This window comes from Somniosus microcephalus, chromosome 22 (genome assembly GCF_052327205.1).
Source record: "Somniosus microcephalus isolate GS21.2 chromosome 22, FLI_Smic_1.0, whole genome shotgun sequence".
NCBI lineage: Eukaryota > Metazoa > Chordata > Chondrichthyes > Squaliformes > Somniosidae > Somniosus > Somniosus microcephalus.
In genome coordinates this window covers 14,608,817-14,632,455 of record NC_141008.1, presented here as the reverse complement: position 1 = coordinate 14,632,455, position 23,639 = coordinate 14,608,817, and the positions used below count along the sequence as shown (strand labels likewise).

Below are 23,639 nucleotides of genomic sequence, written 5' to 3'. Positions count from 1 at the left end.
GCGAATTTACTCTTATATTCTATTTTCTCTTATCAATTTTTTGGTCCTCCTTTACTGAATTCTAAAATCCTCCCAATCCTCAGGCTTTCTGCTATTTTTGGCAACATTATAAGCCTCTTCCTTTGATCTAATACGATCTTTAACTTCTCTTGTTCACCACGGTTGGATCATGGGGTTTTTATTCCTTAAGCAAATGTATATTCGTTGTGAATTATGAATTTCTTTTAATGTTTGCCATTGCTTATCTACCACCATATTTTTTAATCTACTTTCCCAACCTACCTTAGCCAACTCGCCTCTCATACCCACGTAGTTTGCTTTGTTCAGATTTAAGGCCTTAGATTCGAACTTAACTAAACCACTCTCAAACTCAACATAAAATTCTATCATATTATGATCACTGCTCCCCAGAGATTCCTTTACTACAAGGTTATTAATTAACCTTGTCTCATTGCACAATACTAGATCTGAAATAGCCTGTTCTCTAGTTGATCCCTCGACATACTGATCTAGAAAACTATTGAATGTATTCCATGAACTCGTCCTCTGCACTATTACTGCAAATTCAGTTTGCCCAGTCTATATGAAAATGAAAGTGCCCCATGATTACTGTATTACCCTTGTTACATGCACCTCTAATTTCGTGGTTTATACTGTGCCCGACTCTACGACTACTGTTCGGGGGGTCTATAAACTACTCTCACCAGTGTTTTTTGCCACTTGTTGTTTCTTAGCTCCACCCAAAGTGATTCTATATCTTGTTTTTCCGAGCTAAGATCCTCTCTCTCTACTGTCTTTAACCCATCCTTTATTATCAGGGCTAGCCCCCCTCCTTTTACATTCTGCCTATCTCGTCTAAAAGTCAAGTATCCTGGAATATATAGTTCCCAACCTTGGTCACTCTGCAACCATGTCTCCATAATGGCTTTTAGATGAAACCTATTTATTTCTATCTGTGCTATTAACTCATCTATTTTGTTGCGAATGCTTCATGTATTCAGACATAGTGCCTTTAGCCTTAACTTTTTTCTATTTTTCCCTGATGTCACCTCAGTCACTGATGCCCTTTTACCTTTGTTAAGCTCTCCGTCCCTTCCTAACACACTTTGCTTATTTTTACCTAACACACTTTGCTTATTTTTACCCAAATCACTACTGTGCTCTACAGCCTTGACATTCCTCTTACTGTTTTTGAATTTACCCTCTCCTGAATCCTCCCACTCTCCCTTCATTAGTTTAAAGCTCTGTCTACCGCCCTAGTTATTCGATCCACCAGGACACTGATCCCAGCCCGGTTTAAGTGGAGCCTGTCCCAACAGAACAGCTCCCTCTTTCCCCAGTACTGATGCCAGTGCCCCATGAATTGAAACCCTGCCCCCCACACCACTCTTCCAGCCACGTATTTGACCTTCTAATCTGCTTGTCCCTATACCAATTTGCACATGGCTCAGGTAACAATCCAGAGATTATTACCTGTGAGGTTCTGCGTTTTAATTTCGACCCAGCTCCTCAAACTTTCTCAGCAGAACCTCATTCCTAGTTCTACCTACGTTGTTGGTTCCTATGTGGACCACGACAACTGGATCCTCCCCATCCCACTCCAAGTTCTTCTCCAGCAGCAAGGAGATATCCTTAAACCTGGCACTGGGCAGACAACACAGCCTTCGGAACTCCCAGTCATGGCTGCAGTGAACTATACTGACTGTATTGTCCCCTACCACTACACCATTCCTTTTCACTCTCTCCACTTGAATGGCCTCCTGTACTACGGTGCCATGGTCAGTTTGCTCATCCATCCTGCAGACTTTGCCATCATCCATACAGGCAGCAAGAACCTCATAAACAAACAAACAGTATAAAAAGACCAGGCTAGTGCGAGCAAGCACTGAGTGCGAGTCAGCAGAGAGTGCTGTGAGTTTGGGTAAGTGTGTGAGTTAGGGTAAGTGGGGTGTTAGGTGCTCTTTTCAAACTTTAACTCTGTGGGTTGTAGTTAATAAGGCCTTTCTGGTGCAGAGTGACTGTTGGTAAACCATTTAACTGGTGTAATTAGAGGGATTGATTTAAATTAAATCCAATTAATTAAAGGGGATACTAGCATCTATAATCGGGCAGAGGGTGTCCATAACTAACAATAATTTTTTTTAATTAATTACATAGAATGGAGCAGGTGATGTGTTACTGTTGCGAGATGTGGGAGCCGGTGAACCCCATTGAGGCTCACGTTGATTACATCTGTGACAAGTGTCTGCTGCTACAGGAACTCCAGCTCCGTGTTGATGAGCTGGAGTCTGAGCTTCAGACACTGCGACACACCAGGGAGGGGGAGAAGTACCTGGACTCTGTGTATCAGGAGGTGATCACACCTATGAAGTTAATTAATTCAGATGTAGCCCATGGTCAGGGACAGGACGGTGTGACTACAAGTGAGGCAGGTACGGGGATCCAGGAGGTAGTGTTGGAGGAGCCGCAGCCCTTGCTCTTGTCCAGCAGGTTCGAGGTTCTTACTCCCTGTGGGGACGGGAGCAGGGACGATGAGCAACCTGGCCACAGCACCGTGGAACGGGGGGCCATTCAAGAGGGGGGAGTAACTAGAAATGTTGTAGTGGTAGGGGATAGTATTATTAGGGGGATAGATAGAGTTCTCTGCAGCCGAGAGCGAGAGTCCCGAAGGCTGTGTTGCCTGCCAGGGTTAAGGACATCTCCTCTGGGCTGGAAAGAAACTTGCAGTGGGAGGGGGTGCATCCAGTTGTCGTAGTCCATGTTGGTACAAACGACGTAGATAGGACTAGGAAGCCGGTTCTGTTAAAGGAGTATGAACAGCTAGGGGTCAAATTAAAAAACAGAACCTCAAGGGTAATAATCTCTGGGTTATTACCTGAGCCACGAGCGAATTTGGCTAGGACAAATAAAATTAGAGAGTTAAATGCGTGGCTCAAAGACTGGTGTGGGAGAAATGGGTTTTGCTTCCTGGGACACTGGCACCAGTACTGGGGCAGGAGGGAGCTGTTCCGTTGGGACGGGCTTCACTTGGCCAGTGCTGGGACTAGGGTCCTGGCGGATCATATAACTAGGGCTGTAGAGAGGGCTTTAAACTAACTAGTGGGGGGGAGGTTCCTAGAGAGCAAATAATACAAATGACAACAGAGAAGGTCATAGACTTAGGTAGCAGTAGGGAAATTAAAAACCAGAGCGTGTCAGGAAGGGGCAGAAGGTATAGAGTAAAAGGTAAAGTAATAAAAAGGGCAAAAGCAGGAACTAAGTGTCACAAAACATCTTTGAAAGTTCTCTATCTGAATGCACGTAGCATTCGTAACAAAATAGATGAGTTAATGGCACAAATAACTACATATGGGTATGATCTTGTGGCCATTACAGAAACATGGCTGCAGGGTGACCATGCCTGGGAATTAAACATACCAGGTTATTTAACGATCAGGAAGGACAGGCAGGAAGGAAGGGGAGGTGGGGTGGCTATGTTAATAAAGGAAGGAATCACTGTAATACAGAGAAATGATATTGGGTCAAAAGATCAGGATAATGAAACAGTTTGGGTGGAGGTAAGGAATAATAAGGGGAAAAAAACACTAGTGGGCGTAGTCTATAGGCCTCCGAACAGTTGCAACTATGTTGGACGGAGTATCAATCAGGAAATAGTTGAGGCTTGTAATAAAGGAACATCTATAATTATGGGGGATTTTAACTATCATATTAATTGGACAAATCAAATTGGGCAGGGCTGCCTTGAGGATGAGTTCATTGAGTGTATTAGGGATGGGTTTCTTGAGCAGTATGTAACTGAACCGACCAGGGGGCAAGCAACCTTAGATCTGGTCCTGTGTAACGAGACAGGATTAATTAAAAATGTCCTAGTCAAGGATCCCCTTGGAATGAGTGACCATAACATGGTTGAATTCCATATTCAATTAGAGGGTGAGAAGGTTGGATCTCAAACAAGCATGCTAAGCTTGAATAAAGGAGACTATGAAGGTATGAGAGCGGAATTGAGTAGAGTGGATTGGGAAATAAATTAAAGGGTAAGATGATACATGATCAGTGGTGTACATTTAAGGAGTTATTTTACAACTTCCAAAAAATATATATTCCACTGAGAAGAAAAGGGTGTAAAAGAAAAGACAGCCATCCGTGGCTAAGTAAAGAAATTAAGGATAGTATTCGACTAAAAACAAGGGCATATAAGGTAGCCAAACCTAGTGGGAGGATAGAGGATTGGGAAAACTTTAAAAGACAGCAAAAAATAACAAAAAGATTGATTAAGAAAGGGAAGATAGATTATGAAAGTAAATTAGCAAAAAATATAAAAACAGATAGTAAGAGTTTTTATAGTTATATAAAAAGAAAAAGGGTGGCTAAAGTAAATGTTGGTCCCTTAGAGGATGAGACCGGGAAATTAATGGTGGGAAATATGGAGATGGCAAAAACACTGAATGAATATTTTGTATCAGTCTTTACAGTAGAAGACACTAAGAATATCCCAACACTGGACAAACAGGGGGCTATAGGGAGGGAGGAGCTAAACACGATCAAAATCACTAAGGAAGTGGTACTCGGTAAAATAATGGGACTCAAGGCGGATAAATCACCTGGACCTGATGGCTTACATCCTAGGGTCTTGAGGGAAGTGGCAGTAGGGATTGTGGATGCATTGGTAATAATTTTCCAAAACTCCCTGGACTCAGCAAAGGTCCCGGCAGACTGGAAAGCTGCTAATGTAACACCCTTATTTAAAAAGGGCAGTCGACAGAAGGCTGGAAACTATAGACCGGTTAGCCTAACATCTGCGGTAGGTAAAATTTTGGAGTCCATTATTAAGGAGTCAGTAACAGGACATTTGGATAATCATCATTTAATAGGACAAAGTCAGTATGGTTTTATGAAGGGGAAGTCATGTTTGACAAATTTGCTGGAGTTCTTTGAGGAAGTAACATACAGGGTGGATAAAGGGGAACCGGTGGACGTAGTGTATTTAGACTTCCAAAAGGCATTTGACAAGGTGCCACGCAAAAGATTATTGCTTAAGATAAAAAAATCACGGGATTGGGGGTAATATTCTGGCATGGATAGAGGATTGGCTATCTAACAGAAGGCAGAGAGTTGGGATAAATGGTTCATTCTCAGAATGGCAATCAGTAACTCGTGGTGTTCCGCAGGGGTCGGTGCTGGGTCCCCAACTCTTTACAATCTATATTAATGATTTGGAGGAGGGGACCGAGTGTAACATATCAAAGTTTGCAGATGAGGGAAAGTAGTGAGTGAGGAGGACATAAAAAACCTGCAAGGGGACATAGACAGGCTAAGTAAGTGGGCAGAGATTTGGCAGATGGAATACAATACTGGAAAGTGTGAGGTTATGCACTTTGGCAGGAAAAATCGTAGAGCAAGTTATTATCTTAATGGCACGAAACTGGAAAGTACTGAAGTACAAAGGGATCTGGGGGTCCTGGTGCACGAAACTCAAAAGGTTAGTATGCAGGTGCAGCAAGTGATTAAGAAGGCCAATGGAATGTTGGCTTTCATTGCTAGGGGGGTAGAATATAAAAATAGGGATGTATTGCTTCAGTTGTACAAGGTATTGGTGAGACCGCACCTGGAATACTGCATACAGTTTTGGTGTCCATACTTAAGAAAAGACATACTTGCTCTCGAGTCAGTACAAAGAAGGTTCACTCAGTTAATCCCGGGGATGAGGGGATGGACATATGAGGAGAGGTTGAGTAGATTGGGACTCTACTCATTGGAGTTCAGAAGAATGAGAGGCGATCTTATTGAAACATATAAGATTGTGAAGGGGTTGGATCGGGTGGATGCGGGGAGGATGTTCCCGATGATGGGTGAAACTAGAACTAGGGGGCATAGTCTTAGAATAAGGGGCTGCTCTTTCAAAACTGAGATGAGGAGGAACTACTTCACTCAGAGGGTGGTAGGTCCATGGAATATGCTGCCACAAAAAGCTGTAGAAGCTACATCATTACATAAATTTAAAACAGAAATAGACAGTTTCCTAGAAGTAAAGGGAATTAAGGGTTACGGGGAGCGGGCAGGAATTGGGACATGAGTCTAGGTTCGGATCGGACATGGCCCTGTGGGTAGCAGAGCGGGCCCAGGGGCCGTGTAGCCTGATCCTGCTCCTATTTCGTGTGTCTAATTCTGTTAGATTCAGGAGATGGTTCTCTGATAGTAGATTGGCGGTTAGGATCAGATCAGCCATGATCTTATTAAATGGCGGAGCAGGCTCGAGGGGCCGATTGGCCTACTCCTGCTCCTATTTCTTATGTTCTTATGGATAAGGGCAAAGGCTCCTCCAGCACTGTACCCGAGGTCCCCTTACCTGCCTGAGTTGCAGTCACACCCTCCTGTCCCTGACCACTAACCAGATCTGTACCATTACCTAACCTAAGGGGTGTGACTACCTCCTTGATCAAAGTGTTCAGGTAACTCTCCCCCCTCCCTGATGCCCTGCAATGTCTGCACTTCAGACTCCAGCTCAACAACACTGAGCCAAAGTTCCGCGCGATGCAGACACTTAATGCAGACGTGGTCATCCGGGAGCACAATGCTCTCCACAAACTCCCACCTGCTGTAGTTGCTGCAAACCACCTGCACTGCCACCCCAGCTAACCTTGTTTTATTTCTTTAGTTAATTAAAGTTTATGTATTTATTTAACTTAGCTTATAATTTAGCTAACATAATTACTTGATCTAGTTTAAGTTATACATAGATTAAATTAAATATTTACCTGTAACACAAACCACTACAAGTATTGGAGGCAAAAAGCAGCATCTCCTTCCCCCTCTGCACCGAATTCCCACTCTCTCCAAATTCCCAACTTTTACATTCTGTTTAGGTGTACTCCGTTTAAGATCACTCTGTACGTCAGCAGATACTGTTTACTTTTATACATCTTTGAGCCACACCCAAGTTACAAGTACTGACTTAGCTTCCTGCTCACAGTTCAGCTAAACACTTACAACTGATTGATAGTTAACTGCCACTGACAGGCAGTTTCTGTTAACCGTTAACAGTTGATAACTTGCAGTTTATTTTACAGTTTTTAAAATTCTATGCTAAATTTGAAATTTTAAACTAAATTTCAGTTTGACACCCAGGCCTAGAAATTGAGTTTTGGCGCAGCCAGGGCTTTAGCGCCGGAAGTTAGTGCCGGCGCTAAGTCCCCCTGCGCGCGCCAAAAATTCAGTAGCGCCGCGCCCAAACGGCTGCCGGCGCTACTGGAGGGTTTCAGCGCCTCCCAATGGGCGCTAACTGCCCCATTGCGGCGCTGTTCCGGCGCTGCGGCACCCGATGCGGTGCGGCAGGCTGGGGACGTGCAGGCCTCCTCCTCCCGTTAAGGAGGAGCTGCCTGCACCCGGCCGCGGCCCGCGCAAATCAGCTTAAAAATGAGCCCGGCACCTCGGACAAGTGCCGGGCTTGCATCTGTTCCGTGGGGGGGGGGGGGGAGAAGTCCGGGGAGGGAGCTGCGGGCAGGCGGCCGGCGGGAAAGTGGCCAGCCGCCGCGGGGCCTTTAATGCGCCGGCGCAAACTGGAGTAAGGCACCTCTGACAGAACGTTGCTTGCGGCTGCCACGGGCGAGGCGGCCGCAACTCAATTTCGGAGTTCGGGCGGGTTACCACGGCAACCGGGACGCTGCGCACACCGATGACGTCATCGGTGCCAGCGCAGCGCTACCGGTGCAACGCCGATTTAGGGCCCCAGGGAATTTTTAAACTGGCCATAACTCTGGCGCTAGTCCCTCTAGCGCCTCAAAAGCGGCGCTAAGGCAACTGAATTTCTAGGCCCCAGTACTTACCAGAGACTTCCACTCTCTCCAAATTACCAACTTTACACTCTGTTTAGATGCACTCCATTTAAGACCACTCTGTGCAGACCACTCAATATAGTGATTGTGAACAGAGTAATAGCATGGAAGACCCTCCAATGTCCATATGGTCTTCCAGATCATCCCATCCTGCACTGGCGTTTATAGCTCCAACAGCTTCCAGGCAGTTGCTGGTGACAAATTCATGGCTTCTTTGGTGCACCTGTTTCCTGGTGTAAAGGGAAGTCCTGAAGTGGCTGGTCACCTCAGGGGTGGAGTTGAAGGAGGTAGTAAATAATTTTACATGGATGGTGGGAGTAATTTATATTGAAATAACTCCACGCTAGGCTACCCGTCTCCTTTAACTCCCTATCTAATAAACAAACAGCAATCTAATCACTGCTGGTAGCAGTAGAGAGTTGGTGGGCAAATTGGGAGCTGAAAAGACCAAACCGAAAATTTTGGCAAGAAAAACAATAATGTCTTTTCTGTTACAGTCATTGCATCTTTGGTTTGATAATTAGATGAGCCTAATTGTTGTGAGCTGCACCTTCTACAAAGCCTATATCCATTTAGTGATGGAACATTGTTGCTCTATTTGCGAGCTACAGAAAAAAAAACTCTCCCAATCTTGGAATCAATCCAGTGCAAAACCACGCAGACCAGTGGACTGGGTGAGTATGATCTACTCGATGCCTGACCCCATTATAATTTACAACTGCAGCAACACGAGAACTGGTAGTTTTTTTGTTTTAACTGAGTAATCCAGGTGAAGGGCACACAAATACCAAGTTTTCAAAGATTACAGGAAAGAATGAGATTAGTCAAGAAGCGGTGGTTAAGTGATACCAAGCTTGAGATCTAAATGTCTGTGGATTGTAGGAGGAAGGGAAAACTGAGGAAGGCAAGGAATTCAAGTTTGAGATCTGAGGGAAAATGTGAGTTCGAGTAGGAGACAGTGCAGTGAGCCTTCATCATTTCAATACAGGGAGTAAGTAGGGGAGCTAATTTGGAGCTTAGGTGAAACAAGACAGGAAGAGTAATGACCATAATGACACTGGTAAAATAGAGAGAAATATAATTATTATAATACAATACTAGCTGATAGCCAATACTCTTGTTCACAGACAAAATAATTAAAGTATATTTAATATAATTTGACTATCTATATTTCCTGCTGTACTACTGTTCACCTGCCTGCACTACACATCCCCATTATAATTTCATAATAAATAAAAGTGTAGAAAACTCTCCTCCCAATTTGTATTCTATTTATTACCCTCCCAACGTATCTTTTGAAGGGAATACTTGTAGGCCAAGAAACATCAATTGAAATGTAGGCAGTGTGATGTGGTTCCTTGTTATGGTTACCAGGGATTAATGGCAGCTCCGATTTTTCAGTGACATTGATCTCATGTACAAAATACAGCCTTTAAAAACATTGAGCAGTGATTACCATGTCATTACTAGGGATCAAACATAACTGTGCCAAAACCCCTTTCATCTGGTGTGCCTTGGCCTGCAATGGTCCAATGTCTTAGCAATCAAACTTGGAACTCTCAGGTTGGCCATGCGATTAGCTGAAAGCAATGGAATTGCAAGAAAGCAACAGGAAATGCAACTTACACATTATCACTATTGGCCAATGCGATAGCTTGAAAGTGTCATAAGGATTTGAAAGGTCACAATATATTGCCCAATAAAGGTCACACACCATTTTTTAAATATTACAAAGATATATAGATTTATATAGTTATACATGTACAATGATTAAGAAAAGTTGCAACAGAGAAAGGTTGAAGGCTTGAGTTGAGAGAAGGATCACTTATCAAATGACAAATGTTCCCTTATATCCTGGTCAGAAGTGCAACAGAAGCAGTAGAACAGTATCCACAAATTAGAGGACCATATTCAAGTCTTTAGATTAATTCGTTTTTTTTTATAGAACCAAGAGTTGTTGAGTAAAGAGGAAAGAAAGCTTTGTGGTGGCAACTTTAGCAATAGTGATGTGGGAGTTCTACTTGGGATCAGAGGAGCTCGTGAGGCCAAGAATGTCAGCAGATGGTCCATGAGCAATGAAAGGTGAGATGGCAACTGTTGACTGGTCTTGCAATAGATACAAAGCAACTGTGCCTTCAAAGAATTAAAAAGGAATAGACAATTTTCATTGCCAAGCAAACGGAATAAAGTAAAGCTGTAGTGATTCACCTATTGCACTGCAAGAGGAATGGAAGTTGCTGATCGTAGATTGAAATCATCAGCAAAACAGTGGATAGGGTTTATTGATGAGTTGAGGAGATCACTGAGAGAAGAAACAGAATGAGAGTTCTTCCCCTAAGATAATGGAGTCAGAAAACAAACCAGCAACTATAGAGAGTAATTTGAAGTATATATTACCAGACCTTGTGAAAGCTTTAGAGATGTCAAATGAATCGCTAAAGTCTTCACAACGTTGTTCCAGTGGATTAAGATTCCAGTGATGAATCTGTTTAAACTAAGCCTTAAAACATCTATATTGTTTCTATTTTGGGTAATAGATTTCAGGAGGCAGAGTTAACATGTACGATTGACAAAAATCACTGGAGTTCAATAAGTTATTGAAAGCATCTAGTCATTTTGTGCAAACATATGAACCAAAAAATTAGAATAAAAGAGAGATGCATATTGATGATACATAGGAAATGTATATTGGTGCATATAACAAAGAGGATTTTTGACAAATAATAAGCTCCAATGTATCCATTCTGAAATTGTACATTGAGTAAAGGGAACAAAGCTGGGAAAAGCTGTGATGCCACCAGAGGTTGAACTTTAAAAAACTTTCTTTAACAGAAAATTAATGGGTTAATGTATTTGGCTGGAAATTCAGGAGAGATACCAGTGCCTAACATTACAGCATTGTTTCTGTAAGATATATTGGACGAGGAATTGATGGAATGACGCATTAATGGCGCTCATTGTTATTAATTTGTTAAAAATCCAGCAATTTGCAGAGTAAAAGAGATACAGTGAGTTCCAATTCTCCACAAATTACTGGATGATTTGTGCCACTCTGCCTTTAGCCTCACCAAAGCTGAAAAAAGTCCCTTCTCGACGTGAGGCTCCCCATTGAACATAATGGCAATCGTGAAATTGCTGGCGCTATGATGTTATTTGGAATTATTCTCACCGCAGCCATTTAGAGCTGGTAATTCATGTCATAGAGAACCCTGGTAATGACGTGATTTATAGTCCTGACATGCCACCCAACTTTGGAGGCCCAGAAAGGGACCAATGAGGCTGTGGAGTGTCACTCCTGCAAGTAGTGAATTGTTTGTAGAGATTTTTTTTATTCTTTTGAATCTGTTTTGGCAGTTTTTTGCACCAATCTTGCCATCCACACTCCCGTTAGTGTCATAAGGCAATAATTTTCAGGACGCAAAGCTATTTGGACACGCAGAATAGGGTCACTCATTCAAAATGAAACTTAGATAGAATTTCAGAAAATAACATTTTGGGGTACAGTATATGAGTAATTTGATACATGATGTGCTAAGTGTAGCATGCTTGGGAGGAACAGGGTGACTTTGGAGCTATGGTTCCCAAAGCTCTCCACCATTGGGGTTTTCCTCATGTCATTGCCGGGTCTGTTGTAGACGAATTAATAAAGATTGATTGCTATTAGTCAAAATCTCCATCATGTGACTACCAGGATGGCAGATGGCGAACTCGCAATTCCTATGTTCCTCTGAAAGCAGCACAATTGTGATCCCACTGGGTGTTCCACAGTTCGTGATAATGATGAATGGGGTCGCTGGTTCTATACTTCATGGGTCAGGAATGTTTGTACATTTTGCACACCTACCCTGCCATTAACTTCTCAAAAAGACTTGCATTTATATAGTGCCTTTCACGACCTCAAGACATCCCAAAGCGCTTTACAGCCAATTAAGTACTTCTGAAGTGTAGTCACTGTTGTAATGTAGGAAATGCGGCAGCCAATTTGCACACAGCAAGCTCCGACAAACAGCAGTGTGATGATGACCAGATAATCTGTGTTAGTGAAGTTGATTGAGGGATAAATATTGGCCAGGACACCAGGGATAACTCCCCCGCTCTTCTTCGAGCAATACAGCAATTCCCAAACGCAACTGAGTTACAATGTCCTCTTCTTCTGCTATTCTTATTTTTTTTAAATTAACTTTTCCTTTGTTCTTTTTTCTCTCTTAATCCACTTTCTTTATTCCTCTTTGTCTCTATATTTTGTTTGACTCTAACTCGCCCTATTTCCTCTCTGCCTTGTGCTTTGTTTCTTTCTCTATCCTTTTCTTTAATTGGTTAAGGAGGTCAGCCATTGAGCATGACGTTCATGAGGTCCCAGATGCAATATTGACATTGCTGCATCATCAGATGTCACTGGTGAGTATAAAGTGCCGTTTGCCGCCAAACCCGCCATTGTAGTAATTTCTGGCCCAATGTAAATAAAATCAAACGAAACACCGTTGTTTAATGTTGGTAGCAACAGAGGGTCTAAATTCCTCTTTTAATGGAAAAGGGGCCTGTTTCTCTCTCTAATTAATGGACTGCAACAAAATACATTGAGATTGCATATTGTCACAATTTCATTAGCGGGTTGTTAGAGACTTCCAATCTCACAATTTTGTTCTGAAAACCACCACTCAAGACATTCCTGGAAGTTGCAACCTTTAAAGATGGACCATGTGCAAGGATCTGAGTCAATGGATATACTGAAATGTGACGACAACCAGAAAGTTTTTGTGGGGAGGAGAAATGCAAAACTGATGGATATTGTAAAGGCTTTAAATTTACTGTCCGTCAAAATATAGGCTACTGTTGCAGATTTTTTAATCCTACTTTTTAACCAATTTTCTCCCCTCCTGAATACAAAGACTTCCATGGATGACAGTTATCCAAAGGACCAACTGTTGGTGAAGATTACCTACAATAGGTGCCTCTGTAGCAGAGTTGCTGATGACTCCTATATTGCATTTCTCGTTTGGTTCTTCTTGGGACTCCTCTCCTCCAGCACAGTTGAATGGAAACACTCCAACGTTCTGGCAGGCCCTTAATGGAGCGATGCGCCCACCTATGTAAACTAAAAACCATGTGCCCATAATTTAAAAAGGAGTCCGGACCTCTCCACTTAGATGGACTTCTTCTGCTAGCAGAGTGTCACTATGGGAATTTGGGGGCCAAGATCAATATGCTGGAGATACTCAGCAGGTCAGGCAGCTTCTGTGAAGAGAGAAACAGAGTTAACGTTTCAGGTCGATGACCCTTTGTCAGAACTGGAAAAAGCAGGAAATGGAACAGATTTTTAAGTAAGGGTGGGGGCTGGGAAAGGGGGGAGGGGATGAAAGAACAAAAGTGAAGGCCTGTGATAGGACAGACGGCAGGAGAAGTTAAGAGACATTAAGAGATATTCAAGGCAAAAGGAGATGGTAATGGGACAGATAAAGGAACAAAGGATGGCTCTAGATGAAGTGTGAATTGCACTGGCAGAATATTAGAGGAATGGCCATGGCGATAACTCCAGAAGGCACACATCTTGAAGACAACGGGAAGGAAACCATCAGGACCTGAGACCTCATTGGAGTCCAGTGACTGAAGAATCTGATAGAATGAGCAGGGATAAACACGATGTCAGTCACAGTGGCAGAAAAGAGTGAAGCAATGGATAGAGGCTGTTTACCATGATTAAGATTAGAGTAAGAGAAGGTTGTGTTTCTCTTTAGAAGACAGTAACTGAGCCAACAGAACAAAAGAGGGGTTAAGCAGAGGATTCATAGAAGCTCTCAGACAGTTTTGGCAAGAGACCAAATTAACGATTGCGAGAGAGCCGGGGGATAGCAGCTGAATAAAGTTACTTTTAGCAGCTTTAATAGTGGATTTACAGAAGTTATGAAGAGATGAAGTTGGCTTGGAATGCTTCAGATGATCCAAAATGGCAGATGTGAGAGGCTCAAGTTTATGAAACAGACCACAGGCATGATTGACAAGTTGCGGTGTCAGGGAAAACAAGATGAAATCTTCATCAGCTGAATACACATAGAAGGATCAAAAGAGTAAAAGCACAAGTGAGTACAAAGGACGTTATGAACCACACAAGGAAAATTTCAGTAGTTTATGACTAAACTGAACCATGAAATTTATTGAAAAGTTGGACTTACTCAGTAATGTTTTTCCTTAAATAAAACTCAATTTCATTAGTTGTATTTCTGAGCATGGTTCCTGAACAAAGCTTGCATCAGTGCCAGCTGCCAGTACGATACACATTGTGTGTAAACATGATGCTCACAAAACAATAATAATCACAAGGTATCAGTGCAGTATCGGTGGTTTTTATTTTGCTACGATTTCAGAAGATGCTGTCTTCTGAATATATTCGGTGCTCTTATTCAGCATGAACCGCCACATCTGTGTGTGCAATATGCAAAGTAATCCAGTTTTAATTATATATATATAGGCTTTATAAAACAAGCCTATAGCTGATTTGCGCTGTACAGTAGGGGCTGCACAATGTCATGACTGCAGAAACTTTCACTTTGATAATGTAAAGAAATCAGAACACTCACTGAAGCAGCTATTTTGGGAATAATGAAGTCATATTTATATTTATAAATAAAGGAGCAGCATTCCTTAATTAGTGTTAGCAGTTATCACATAAGATTATGATTTTGCCACGAATAAATTGCTCATTAAAAATCACAGATTTTAAAATAAACCGAGATAAGGATTTCCAAGATTAGCACAGCTGTTTCAAGATGGATGAGCTGCACAGGCTGTAGCTGCCATTCACGTCAACTTATAAAATTCTAACAGGACTAGACAGACTAGATGCAGGAAGGATGTTCCCGATGGCCGGGGAGTCCAGAACCAGGGGTCACAGTCTAATAAGGGGTAAGCCATTTAGGACAGAGATGAGGAGGAATTTCTTCACCCAGAGAGTGGTGAACCTGTGGAATTCTCTACCACAGAAGGCAGTTGAGGCCAATTCATTAAATATATTCAAGAAGGAGTTAGATATATTTCTTAAGGCCAAAGGGATCAAGGGATATGGGGAGAAGGCAGGGACAGGGTACTGAGTTTGGATGATCAGCCATGATCTCATTAAATGGCGGAGCAGGCTCGAGGGGCCGAATGGCCTACTCCTGCTCCTATCTTCTATGTTTCTATGTTAACCTGCATTCTCACTCCATTTCATGGGCTGCCCTCAGGAGAGCAACAGCTATGACAGGCTCACCATTGTGTCTGTCATTCCACCTAAGCTAGAACGGGCGGCACTATCAGGGTTAATGGTACAGAGCAAGTGACAGAAGTGCATTAAAAAATAATCTTTTTGAAGACTATTTTGATAATTTATCCTTATTTAGAAAAAGTACACAAGATGTAACCTATTAAACATATACTGTAATACTAGATGATATCTTATTTCACTTAATATTTATGACACCAGATTTTATACATTCATACAAACATAAACCATCTGAATGCCAATCAATACCAACACAGAGTTAACTGGCCACAAACTGATCGGATTCATGTGGAGAGACCATCGTACTAATGAGGAATTTCATACATGGAAAAAATAATTTGTTAAATTGTAGTAAGCTGTACTTTCGAATATCTGCATAGATATATTAGATAGATATAAATCAATCGTATATATTTAACTGGAAAAAGTGATTCAAAGTGCACTGGGAGACAACATTAAAACTCAGATCGACTTTAGTTCAAATTAATCGGTTGTTAGAATTTATGTTTTCTATTTTTCAAATCATCAATAGTTGCGCAAAAGGGAGAACACTGTGGCGCCGTTACCAATACCTTTGTTTCTTAATATAAATTGAAATAAATATACTTTTAAAATCTGTTCTGCACATTTCATGGGCGAATTTGTTCACTGTAGCATCTGATTTGTTAGCTCTTGGTTCGATGTGGATGAATGGTGTACTCCAGATCACCAACGTACAATGGTGACCACACTGAAGACCAACAACTGGAAGTCTGAGAAATTACACAGCCCGTGCATAACATACAACACATACCTGGGAGTAAACTAATCTCAAGGGTCACATAATGTCATAAACCAGTAGAGTTTTCAATAACCATCATCTGTACCTTTAAAATGACATTACAGGGTTGAAATCATGTCAGGATATATTATTTATACAGTGTTTTTATTCAGGCTTGGCTCTGTTTTTGCCACTTTGTTCACTGGCTACCAGTACATGTAAAAGTTGGATAGCCAGTCAGTGAAGGATAGAAGCGTTTATTTACAGAGACAAACATTACATACCGTGCACCCCTAAGATAAGCTTCCAACACTTCCCCAGCCTACTCCCATGAGCACCAGAGAGAATACCCACCATCTGAATACAATTAACAGCCAATTGAATACAATTACAGTACACTCCATCAGAATCAATACTTTTCATCGCATTTATATAAAGAGGATTTTACACAGTGTTCATTCGGACCAATAACTTTGGAGGTTCCAGCTGCATGGTGGTGTCTAAAACCTCTCACTTTTAATCGGAGACCAGTGACACCCCCCCAACCCCGTCTATATGGACTCTGGACCCTTCATCCCATCGTATATCAGGGTTCAGTTTAAGAGCACTGATCTGGAACCTTGATTTAACTATTTACATTGCTTAAGGAAACCAAATGGTCAACAAACTGAACCACATGTTGGCAGCTTTACACATTTTCTACTAGGTGCCAACTGAAACCAGTGTCATGTTGGAGGAATTCCAACTCAAGACTGTAAACAAATGAACCATTGGTTCAAATACAAGGCAACAGATCAGACATGAAATAAAAATGGATTATGCAAATAAATAGTGTAATTAAACTGACACACTAGGTAGGGGAAAATGGAATTCAATTAGTTTCAGAGATTCACAGAGAGGCCCACCTCAACAAAAGCACTTATCACTTAACTGGTCAATGCTATTATTAACTACAATTCATCCTGCATTAGAACAACCCCTTAATGCTTCTGGTACCCAACAACAGATCATGAAAGTCTAACTCTGGTGTGATCTGGGTTAATACAATTCCTTTCAAAATATGACCGTAACCCTTTCTAACCCAATATGTAAAAAGTCCAACAAGGAAGGATTCGCTATTGGATCCAGTAATGGGAAATGAACCAGAGCAGATAAGAGAAGTAAAAGTAGGGGAACATCTAGGGAATAGTAACCATAATATAATACGCTTTAAGATAATAATTGAGAAGGACATAAGTATGACGAAGACCAGGGTAATGGATTGGAGAAAAGCTGATTTTGAGGGGCTGAGAGTAGAAATTGGGAAAATAAAATGGACAACAATACAGGCAAACAATGATGTAGAAGTGTCAGCTGTGGCTCGGTGGGTAGCACCCTCGCCTCTGAGTCAGAAGGTTGTGGGTTCAAGTCTCACTCCAAGGACTTGAGCACATGAAGCTAGGCTGACACTCCAGTGCAGTGCTGAGGGAGTGCTGCACTGACGGAGGTGTCGTCTTTCAGATGAGATGTTAAACCGAGGCCCCGTCTGCTCTCTCAGGTGGGCGTAAAAGATCCTACGGCACTATTTTAAAGAGATGGGGAGTTAGCCCCGGTGTCCTGGCCAATATTTATCCCTCAACCAACATAAAAAAAACAGATTATCAGGTCATTATCACATTGCTGTTTGTAGGACCTTGCTGTGCGCAAATTGGCGGCTGCGTTTCCCACATTACAACAGTGACTCTTCTTCAAAAGTACTTCATTGATTGTAAAGCGCTTTAAGAGGTCTGGTGGTCATGAAAGGCGTTATATAAATGCAAGTCTTTTTTTTTTTTAACAACAGCAATGGGAAACATTTTAAACGGTGTTCAATAGAGTCCAGGAAAAATATATTCTGCTAAAAAACAAGAGCAAGCTAAACACTAATGAGACACCATGGATGAATAAAGCCATAAGGGAAAAATTGAGGGCAAGGAAAGAGGCATACATTAAGTACACGGACAGCGGTGGAGAGCATGATAAGGGAGAATACAAAAAGATTAGGAGAGAAGTAAAAAAAAAATTAGGAAGGCAAAGAGGAACTATGAAATTAAATTATCAAGGAACGTAAAAAATAGTAAAATATTTTACAGGCACATCAATAAAAAAAGGAAGGTCGGGATGGGAATAGGGCCACTAAGGGATGGACAGGATAATACCACAGGCAGCGATAGAGAGGGGGCAGAAATATTTAGTAATTACTTTGCTTCAATATTTACCAGGGAGATAGAACAGGTGGGCATGACATTGGATGATGAGATTAGTAATGAGATAACTGAATTTAAAATAAAAAGAGGAGATATATTAAATAAACTAATCAAACTCAAAGAAGTTAAAATCCCTGGTCTGGACAGACTACATCCACCCATTTTAAATGAATCTAGGGAAGAGATAGAAGAGGCATTACTACACATATTTAATAATTCATTAGAACAAGATGTAGTGCCAGAGGACTGGCGGATAGCTAACGTTATACCCATATTTAAGAAGGAAGACAGAACATGTCCAGGGAATTATAGACCAGTCAGCTTAACATCAGTGGTAGGAAAAATAATGGAATCCCTACTAAAGGAGAAAATAGAAGAACATCTAGAAACCAAAAACATAATCAGGAATAGTCAGCATGGATTTCAAAAGGAAAAGTCTTCCTTGACCAACCTCGTTGAATTTTTTGAAGAGGTAACAGAGAGTAGACAAGGGTAATGCCTTGGATGTAATTTATCTAGATTTTCAAAAGGCCTTCGATAAATAAGGTCAGAGGACAAGTAGCAGAATGGATAGCTGGCTGGCTTCAAGACAGAAAGCAGAGAGTAGGGGTAAAAGGTAGCTATTCACAGTGGCAGATGGTGGATAGTGGTGTTCCACAATGATCAGTGCTGGGACCACTGTTGTTCGCAATTTATATTAACGATTTAGACTTTGGAATCAAAAATACAATTTCTAAATTTGCACAGGACACCAAATTGGGAGGGATAGTCAATACTGAGGACTGCAACAAATTACAGGAAGACATTAATAAAATTACAGAAGGGGCATATAATTGGCAAATGAATTTCAACATTGATAAATGTGAGGTATTACATTTTGGTAGGAAGAATAGGGAGGTCACTTATTACTTGGAGGGAGCGAGTCTAGGTGGGGTAGAGGGACAAAGGGATCTCGGAGTACAAATACACACATCACTAAAAGTAGCGACACAGGTTAACAAGGCCATTAAAAAAAAAGCAAACCAAGCACTAGGGTTTATTTCTAGAGGGATAGAATTGAAAAGTAGGGAAGTTATGCTAAACTTGTATCGAACCTTGGTTAGACCACACTTGGAGTACTGCGTACAGTTCTGGTCGCCATATTATAAAAAGGATATAGAGACACTGGAGAGGGTACAGAAAAGATTTACAAGGATGATACCAGAGATGCGAGGGTATACATATCAGGAAAGGATGAACAGGCTGGGTCTCTTTTCTCTTGAAAAGAGAAGGCTGAGGGGTGACCTCATAGAGGTCTTTCAAATTATGAAAGGTGTTGATAGAGTGTTTCAATTTGTGGGGAAAGAGCAAAACTAGAGGCCATCAATGTAAGATAGTCACCAAGAAATCCAATAGGGAATTCAGAATAAATTTCTTTACCCAAAGAGTGGTGAGAATGTGAAACTCGCTACCACAGGGAATGGTTGAAGCGAATAGTACAGATGCATTTAAGGGGACGCTAGATAAGCATATGAGGGAGAAGGGAGAAGAGGGTTATGCTGATAGAGTTAGATGAGGAAAGACGGGAGGAGGCTCGAGTGGAGCATAAACGCCGGCATTGACTGGGTTGGGCCGAATGGCCTGTTTCTGTGCTGTATATCCTATGGAATCCTATGTAGCCATATTGTCTGGGATGATTTTTCCCTCATAATGCTAGTTGGAATTAATTAGTCAAATAAACCTCACATCACTTCAGTTTGACTCCTGGTTTCAAACTTCTCAATCTGTTAGTGTACTGCAACACAGTCCTTCATTATCTATAATCTTACGCACACTTAGCGAGTCCTCACGTGCCAATTAGCACCTGAGGACTCGCTGAATCAATAGGATTTTGTTTCTGAATTATCCAAGGAACAATTTCTCTCCCCCATCCACTCAAAAAGCATTTGATCTCAAAGCCAGATCACTTTAATTGTGTAAAGAAAATGTTTTGATAACAAAATACATCATCATTTCCAAAATTTATAACAAGATGAAATTCTTTTACTATAATAATACAGGCAATTCAGCAGAAAATGACACGTGAAAGTGACCTTTCCTGGTAAGTAATCATATATCCCAGCTCGTCCAAAGGGAACTAAAATGTTGGCAGATGCACAGCTTACTGAAACAATTTGCAAGCGGACTAAATCATTCTATTTTGAAGTAATAATGCAGTTTGTCTGTACTGTAGTAACCTTAATTCTGGTCTTTATGATTGGTATTAAAGTTGAACTGTCTGGACTTGGGACTTGATTCCAATGTCACTGCTGTGCCTCATTCACGATTACTAGGATATACTTGTATGCAGGTTACTCAAAGCTGCTAACGTAGTGAATAAACACCATTGCAGTTTTGAAGGCAGTGGAGAATACAGGTGTGAGACCTGTAGAAGGTTGTAGTCGGGCAGAGGCGCTACATACGCAGTGTGGAATTACCCCACTTCAGATCAATTTGCCACCTGGATTGCTTAAGAGGTTAATTGTCAGCTCTATAAACACTAATTTCATGCACTGATCTTTCTGAAATCCCAGCTCCCTTGTGTAGCAGCGTTCCTGCTAAGTAGCTCAGTAAGAAAGTCAGGGTTGATGGGCAAGTGAGAAATGTGATGTGCTTTATTTATTAATAGTCTTTAAGTGTACAACCACAAAAACATTATACAGCTTACAAAACTGTTAACTATTTTGTAGTCATGCTGATTGCTGCACTGAGGAAAAACAAAAAACAATTTTCCGAGGGGAAAAGCACATTTCTACATTAGAGGGAACACTGCTTTCTAAAACACGCTTTCCTCACTAAACGCAACAGAGATCTGTCAATCACATTCTTGAGATCTTTCAGTCTGACACTGGGGATTCAAGTGAAGGATTTCTGAAAGCTTCAGTTTCTAACTGAGCTGTCACGTGAGTTATGAAACTGGACTTCAGCAAGGATTGAGATGGCAAACTCCAGCCATTTATGAACCTATGTATTCTTTAAGCTTGGGAAGGCAGGGAACATTACTATAACTAAAGCTAAACACAAGTCTATAATATGTACAGTTTCCAGAAAACAGCAAATTAATTGCAATCCCTGTTATTTTGGGGAGGTTGCATTCATTGTGTTTGTTGTTGTTTCTGGAGGTGAGTGTGAGGAAAGGGTGGGAGGGTGGGCAAGGGAGGGTGGTTGTGAGGGAGGCTGGGCAAGGGTAAGGAGTGGTGAGGGAGGCTGGGCGAGGGGGTGAGGGTGGGCAGGAGGCTGGGCAAGGGGGTGAGGGGTGATGACAGAGGCTGGGCAAGGGGGTGAGGGTGTTAGGGAGGCTGGGCAAGGGGATGAGGGAGGGAAGCTGGGCAAGGGGATGAGGGAGGCTGGGCAAGGGGATGAGGGAGGAGGGGATGAGGGAGGGAGGCTGGGCAAGGGGGTGAGGGAGGCTAGGCAAGGGGATGAGGGAGGCTGGGCAAGGGGATGAGGGAGGCTAGGCAAGGGGATGAGGGAGGCGGGGTGAGGGAAGGAGGCTGGGCGCAGGGGCGAGGGAGGCTGGGCAAGGGTAAGGAGTGGGGAGGGAGGCTGGGCGAGGGGGTGAAGGTGGGCGAGGGGGTGAGGGTGAAGGTGGGCGAGGGTGAGAGATTCGCAGACCTGCAGTTGTCAGGCACCGCTTTTCTCTACGATCTAATGTCGGGTGATGGAGCCTTTGGCGTTTCCCGAGAGTCTCCAGCCGCGGAATGCAGTGAGCTGGAGCGGCGGGGCCTCCAGCCCCACCCGCGGTCTCCTCCCTCCCTCCCCCTCACCCCCGGGGATCCCCGCTCAGCCTCGGCCTGCCGCTCGAAGGGTCTCTCCCCCTCACCCTCTGTCCCTCTCTCTCTCACTCCCTGTCCCCCGGTACCTACCCCCGGCCTCCCCCGAAGCTGCTGTACTGCTGCTGCCGCTCATCGTAACTGTCGAAATCCGCCATGTCCCCGGCTCGAGCACCAGCGGGCGGCCCGCCAGGACCCCGGCGCCAAGGCAACCGCGGCTGCCCCGCGCCGCCTGCCCCGCTCGGCCACTCTCGCCGAGGCCCAGAGACTGAGGCGGGCCGGCCACAGGCCGCGACCCCCCCACTGGCCTCACTCAAATCACCCATTGTGCTGCATGCCATCCTTTTAAAAAGAGCTCTGTTTCTGTAAATAGTATATTATCAGGCAACCTCCGGTCATTATCACGTTGCTGTTTGTGGGATCTTGCTGTGCGCAAATTGGCTGCTTGGTTTCCTACATGACAACAGTGACTACCCTTCAAAAAGTACTTCACTGGCTGTAAAGTGCTTTGAGCGGACCTCGGGTGGTGAAAGGCGCTATACGATAATAATGATAATAAATGTGTGTTGAACAGATTCTATTATAATTCAGTGTCAAAAGTTTCATAATTGGCACATTTGACAAAAATGTAGAATCTAAGAATTAGATAGTGTGAAAATGTTGCTCAGATGATGCCATTTGTAATTGGCTGATCCTTATTTGGAACAAGTTTTTGCAATATTGCCTCCCAGAGCATCAAAAAGAAAAAAGTCATGCACACACAATGGTACTTACGCTCGAACGAACGAACGAGCGAATGAACGAACGGATGATTGAACGATTGAATGGGTAAACAATGTCAGTAGGACTGGCGTGATACGGTTTTTTTTTGGTTTATTGAAATAGTGGTAGTTTGTACTGTAAATATTGATTTATTTGTAAAAATTTATCATTGCATTTATATTGTTAACCATAAAGCTGTTTTTTAAGGCTTTATCCTTTTCTTATTGTGGTCAATGGATGTAATGGATTTACTTTGTAATTGATGAGTTGTATAAGTACTGTTGTACTTGAATAAAGAATTTTAAAAAAGAAAAAAAGACTTGCATTTATACAGCACCTTTCACGACCACCGGACATCCCAAAGTGCTTTACAGCCAATGACGGACTTGTTTTTTAAGTGTAGCCACTGTTGTAATGTTGGAAACACAGTAGCCAATTTGCGCACAGCAAGCTCCCGCAAACAGCAATGTGATAATGACCTGAATCTGTTTTAGTGAGGTTGATTGAGGGATAAATATTGGCCAGGGCACTAGCAATAACTCCCCTGCTCTTCTTTAAAATAGTACCATGGGATCTTTTACATCCACCTGAGAAAGCAGACAGGGCCTCAGCTTAACGCCTCATCCAAATGACAGCAGCGCTCCCTCAGCACTGCACTGGAGTGTTAGCTTAGATTTCGTGCCCTGGAGTGGAACTTTGAACCCACAACCTTCTGACTCAGAGGCGAGAGTGCTACCAACTGAGCCACAGCTGACAGAACACAAGTGTGAAAATGTTGCTCAGATAATGCAGTTTGTAATTGGCTGATCCTTTTTTGGAAAAAGTTTTTGCACAATTGCATCCCAGAAAGCATCACATCAAGAATATGATTGCCCTTTGGGATTATTCCACTCCCAACCATTTATGATACTGCAACCTTCAAGTATATTTCATTGAAACATAGAAGATAGGAGCAGGAGTAGGAAATTTGGCCCCTCGAGCCTGCTCCGCCATTCATTGAGATCATGGCTGATC

At 42.5% G+C, this 23,639-nt stretch overlaps 1 protein-coding gene across 3 annotated transcripts in view; it reads right to left on the bottom strand.

Annotated features, from left to right (window-relative positions):
• Positions 1 to 22,058, bottom strand: part of eif4h (eukaryotic translation initiation factor 4h) — a 106,000-nt gene extending 83,942 nt beyond the window's left edge. For all 3 annotated transcript variants that reach the window (XM_085964200.1, XM_085964202.1, XM_085964201.1), the window contains exon 1: positions 21,957 to 22,058. In XM_085964200.1, the coding sequence (XP_085820326.1) occupies positions 21,957 to 22,021 (65 nt within the window). In that variant the 5' untranslated portion in view covers positions 22,022 to 22,058. The remainder of the gene's footprint in view (positions 1 to 21,956) is intronic.
• Positions 22,059 to 23,639: the final 1,581 nt, after the last annotated feature.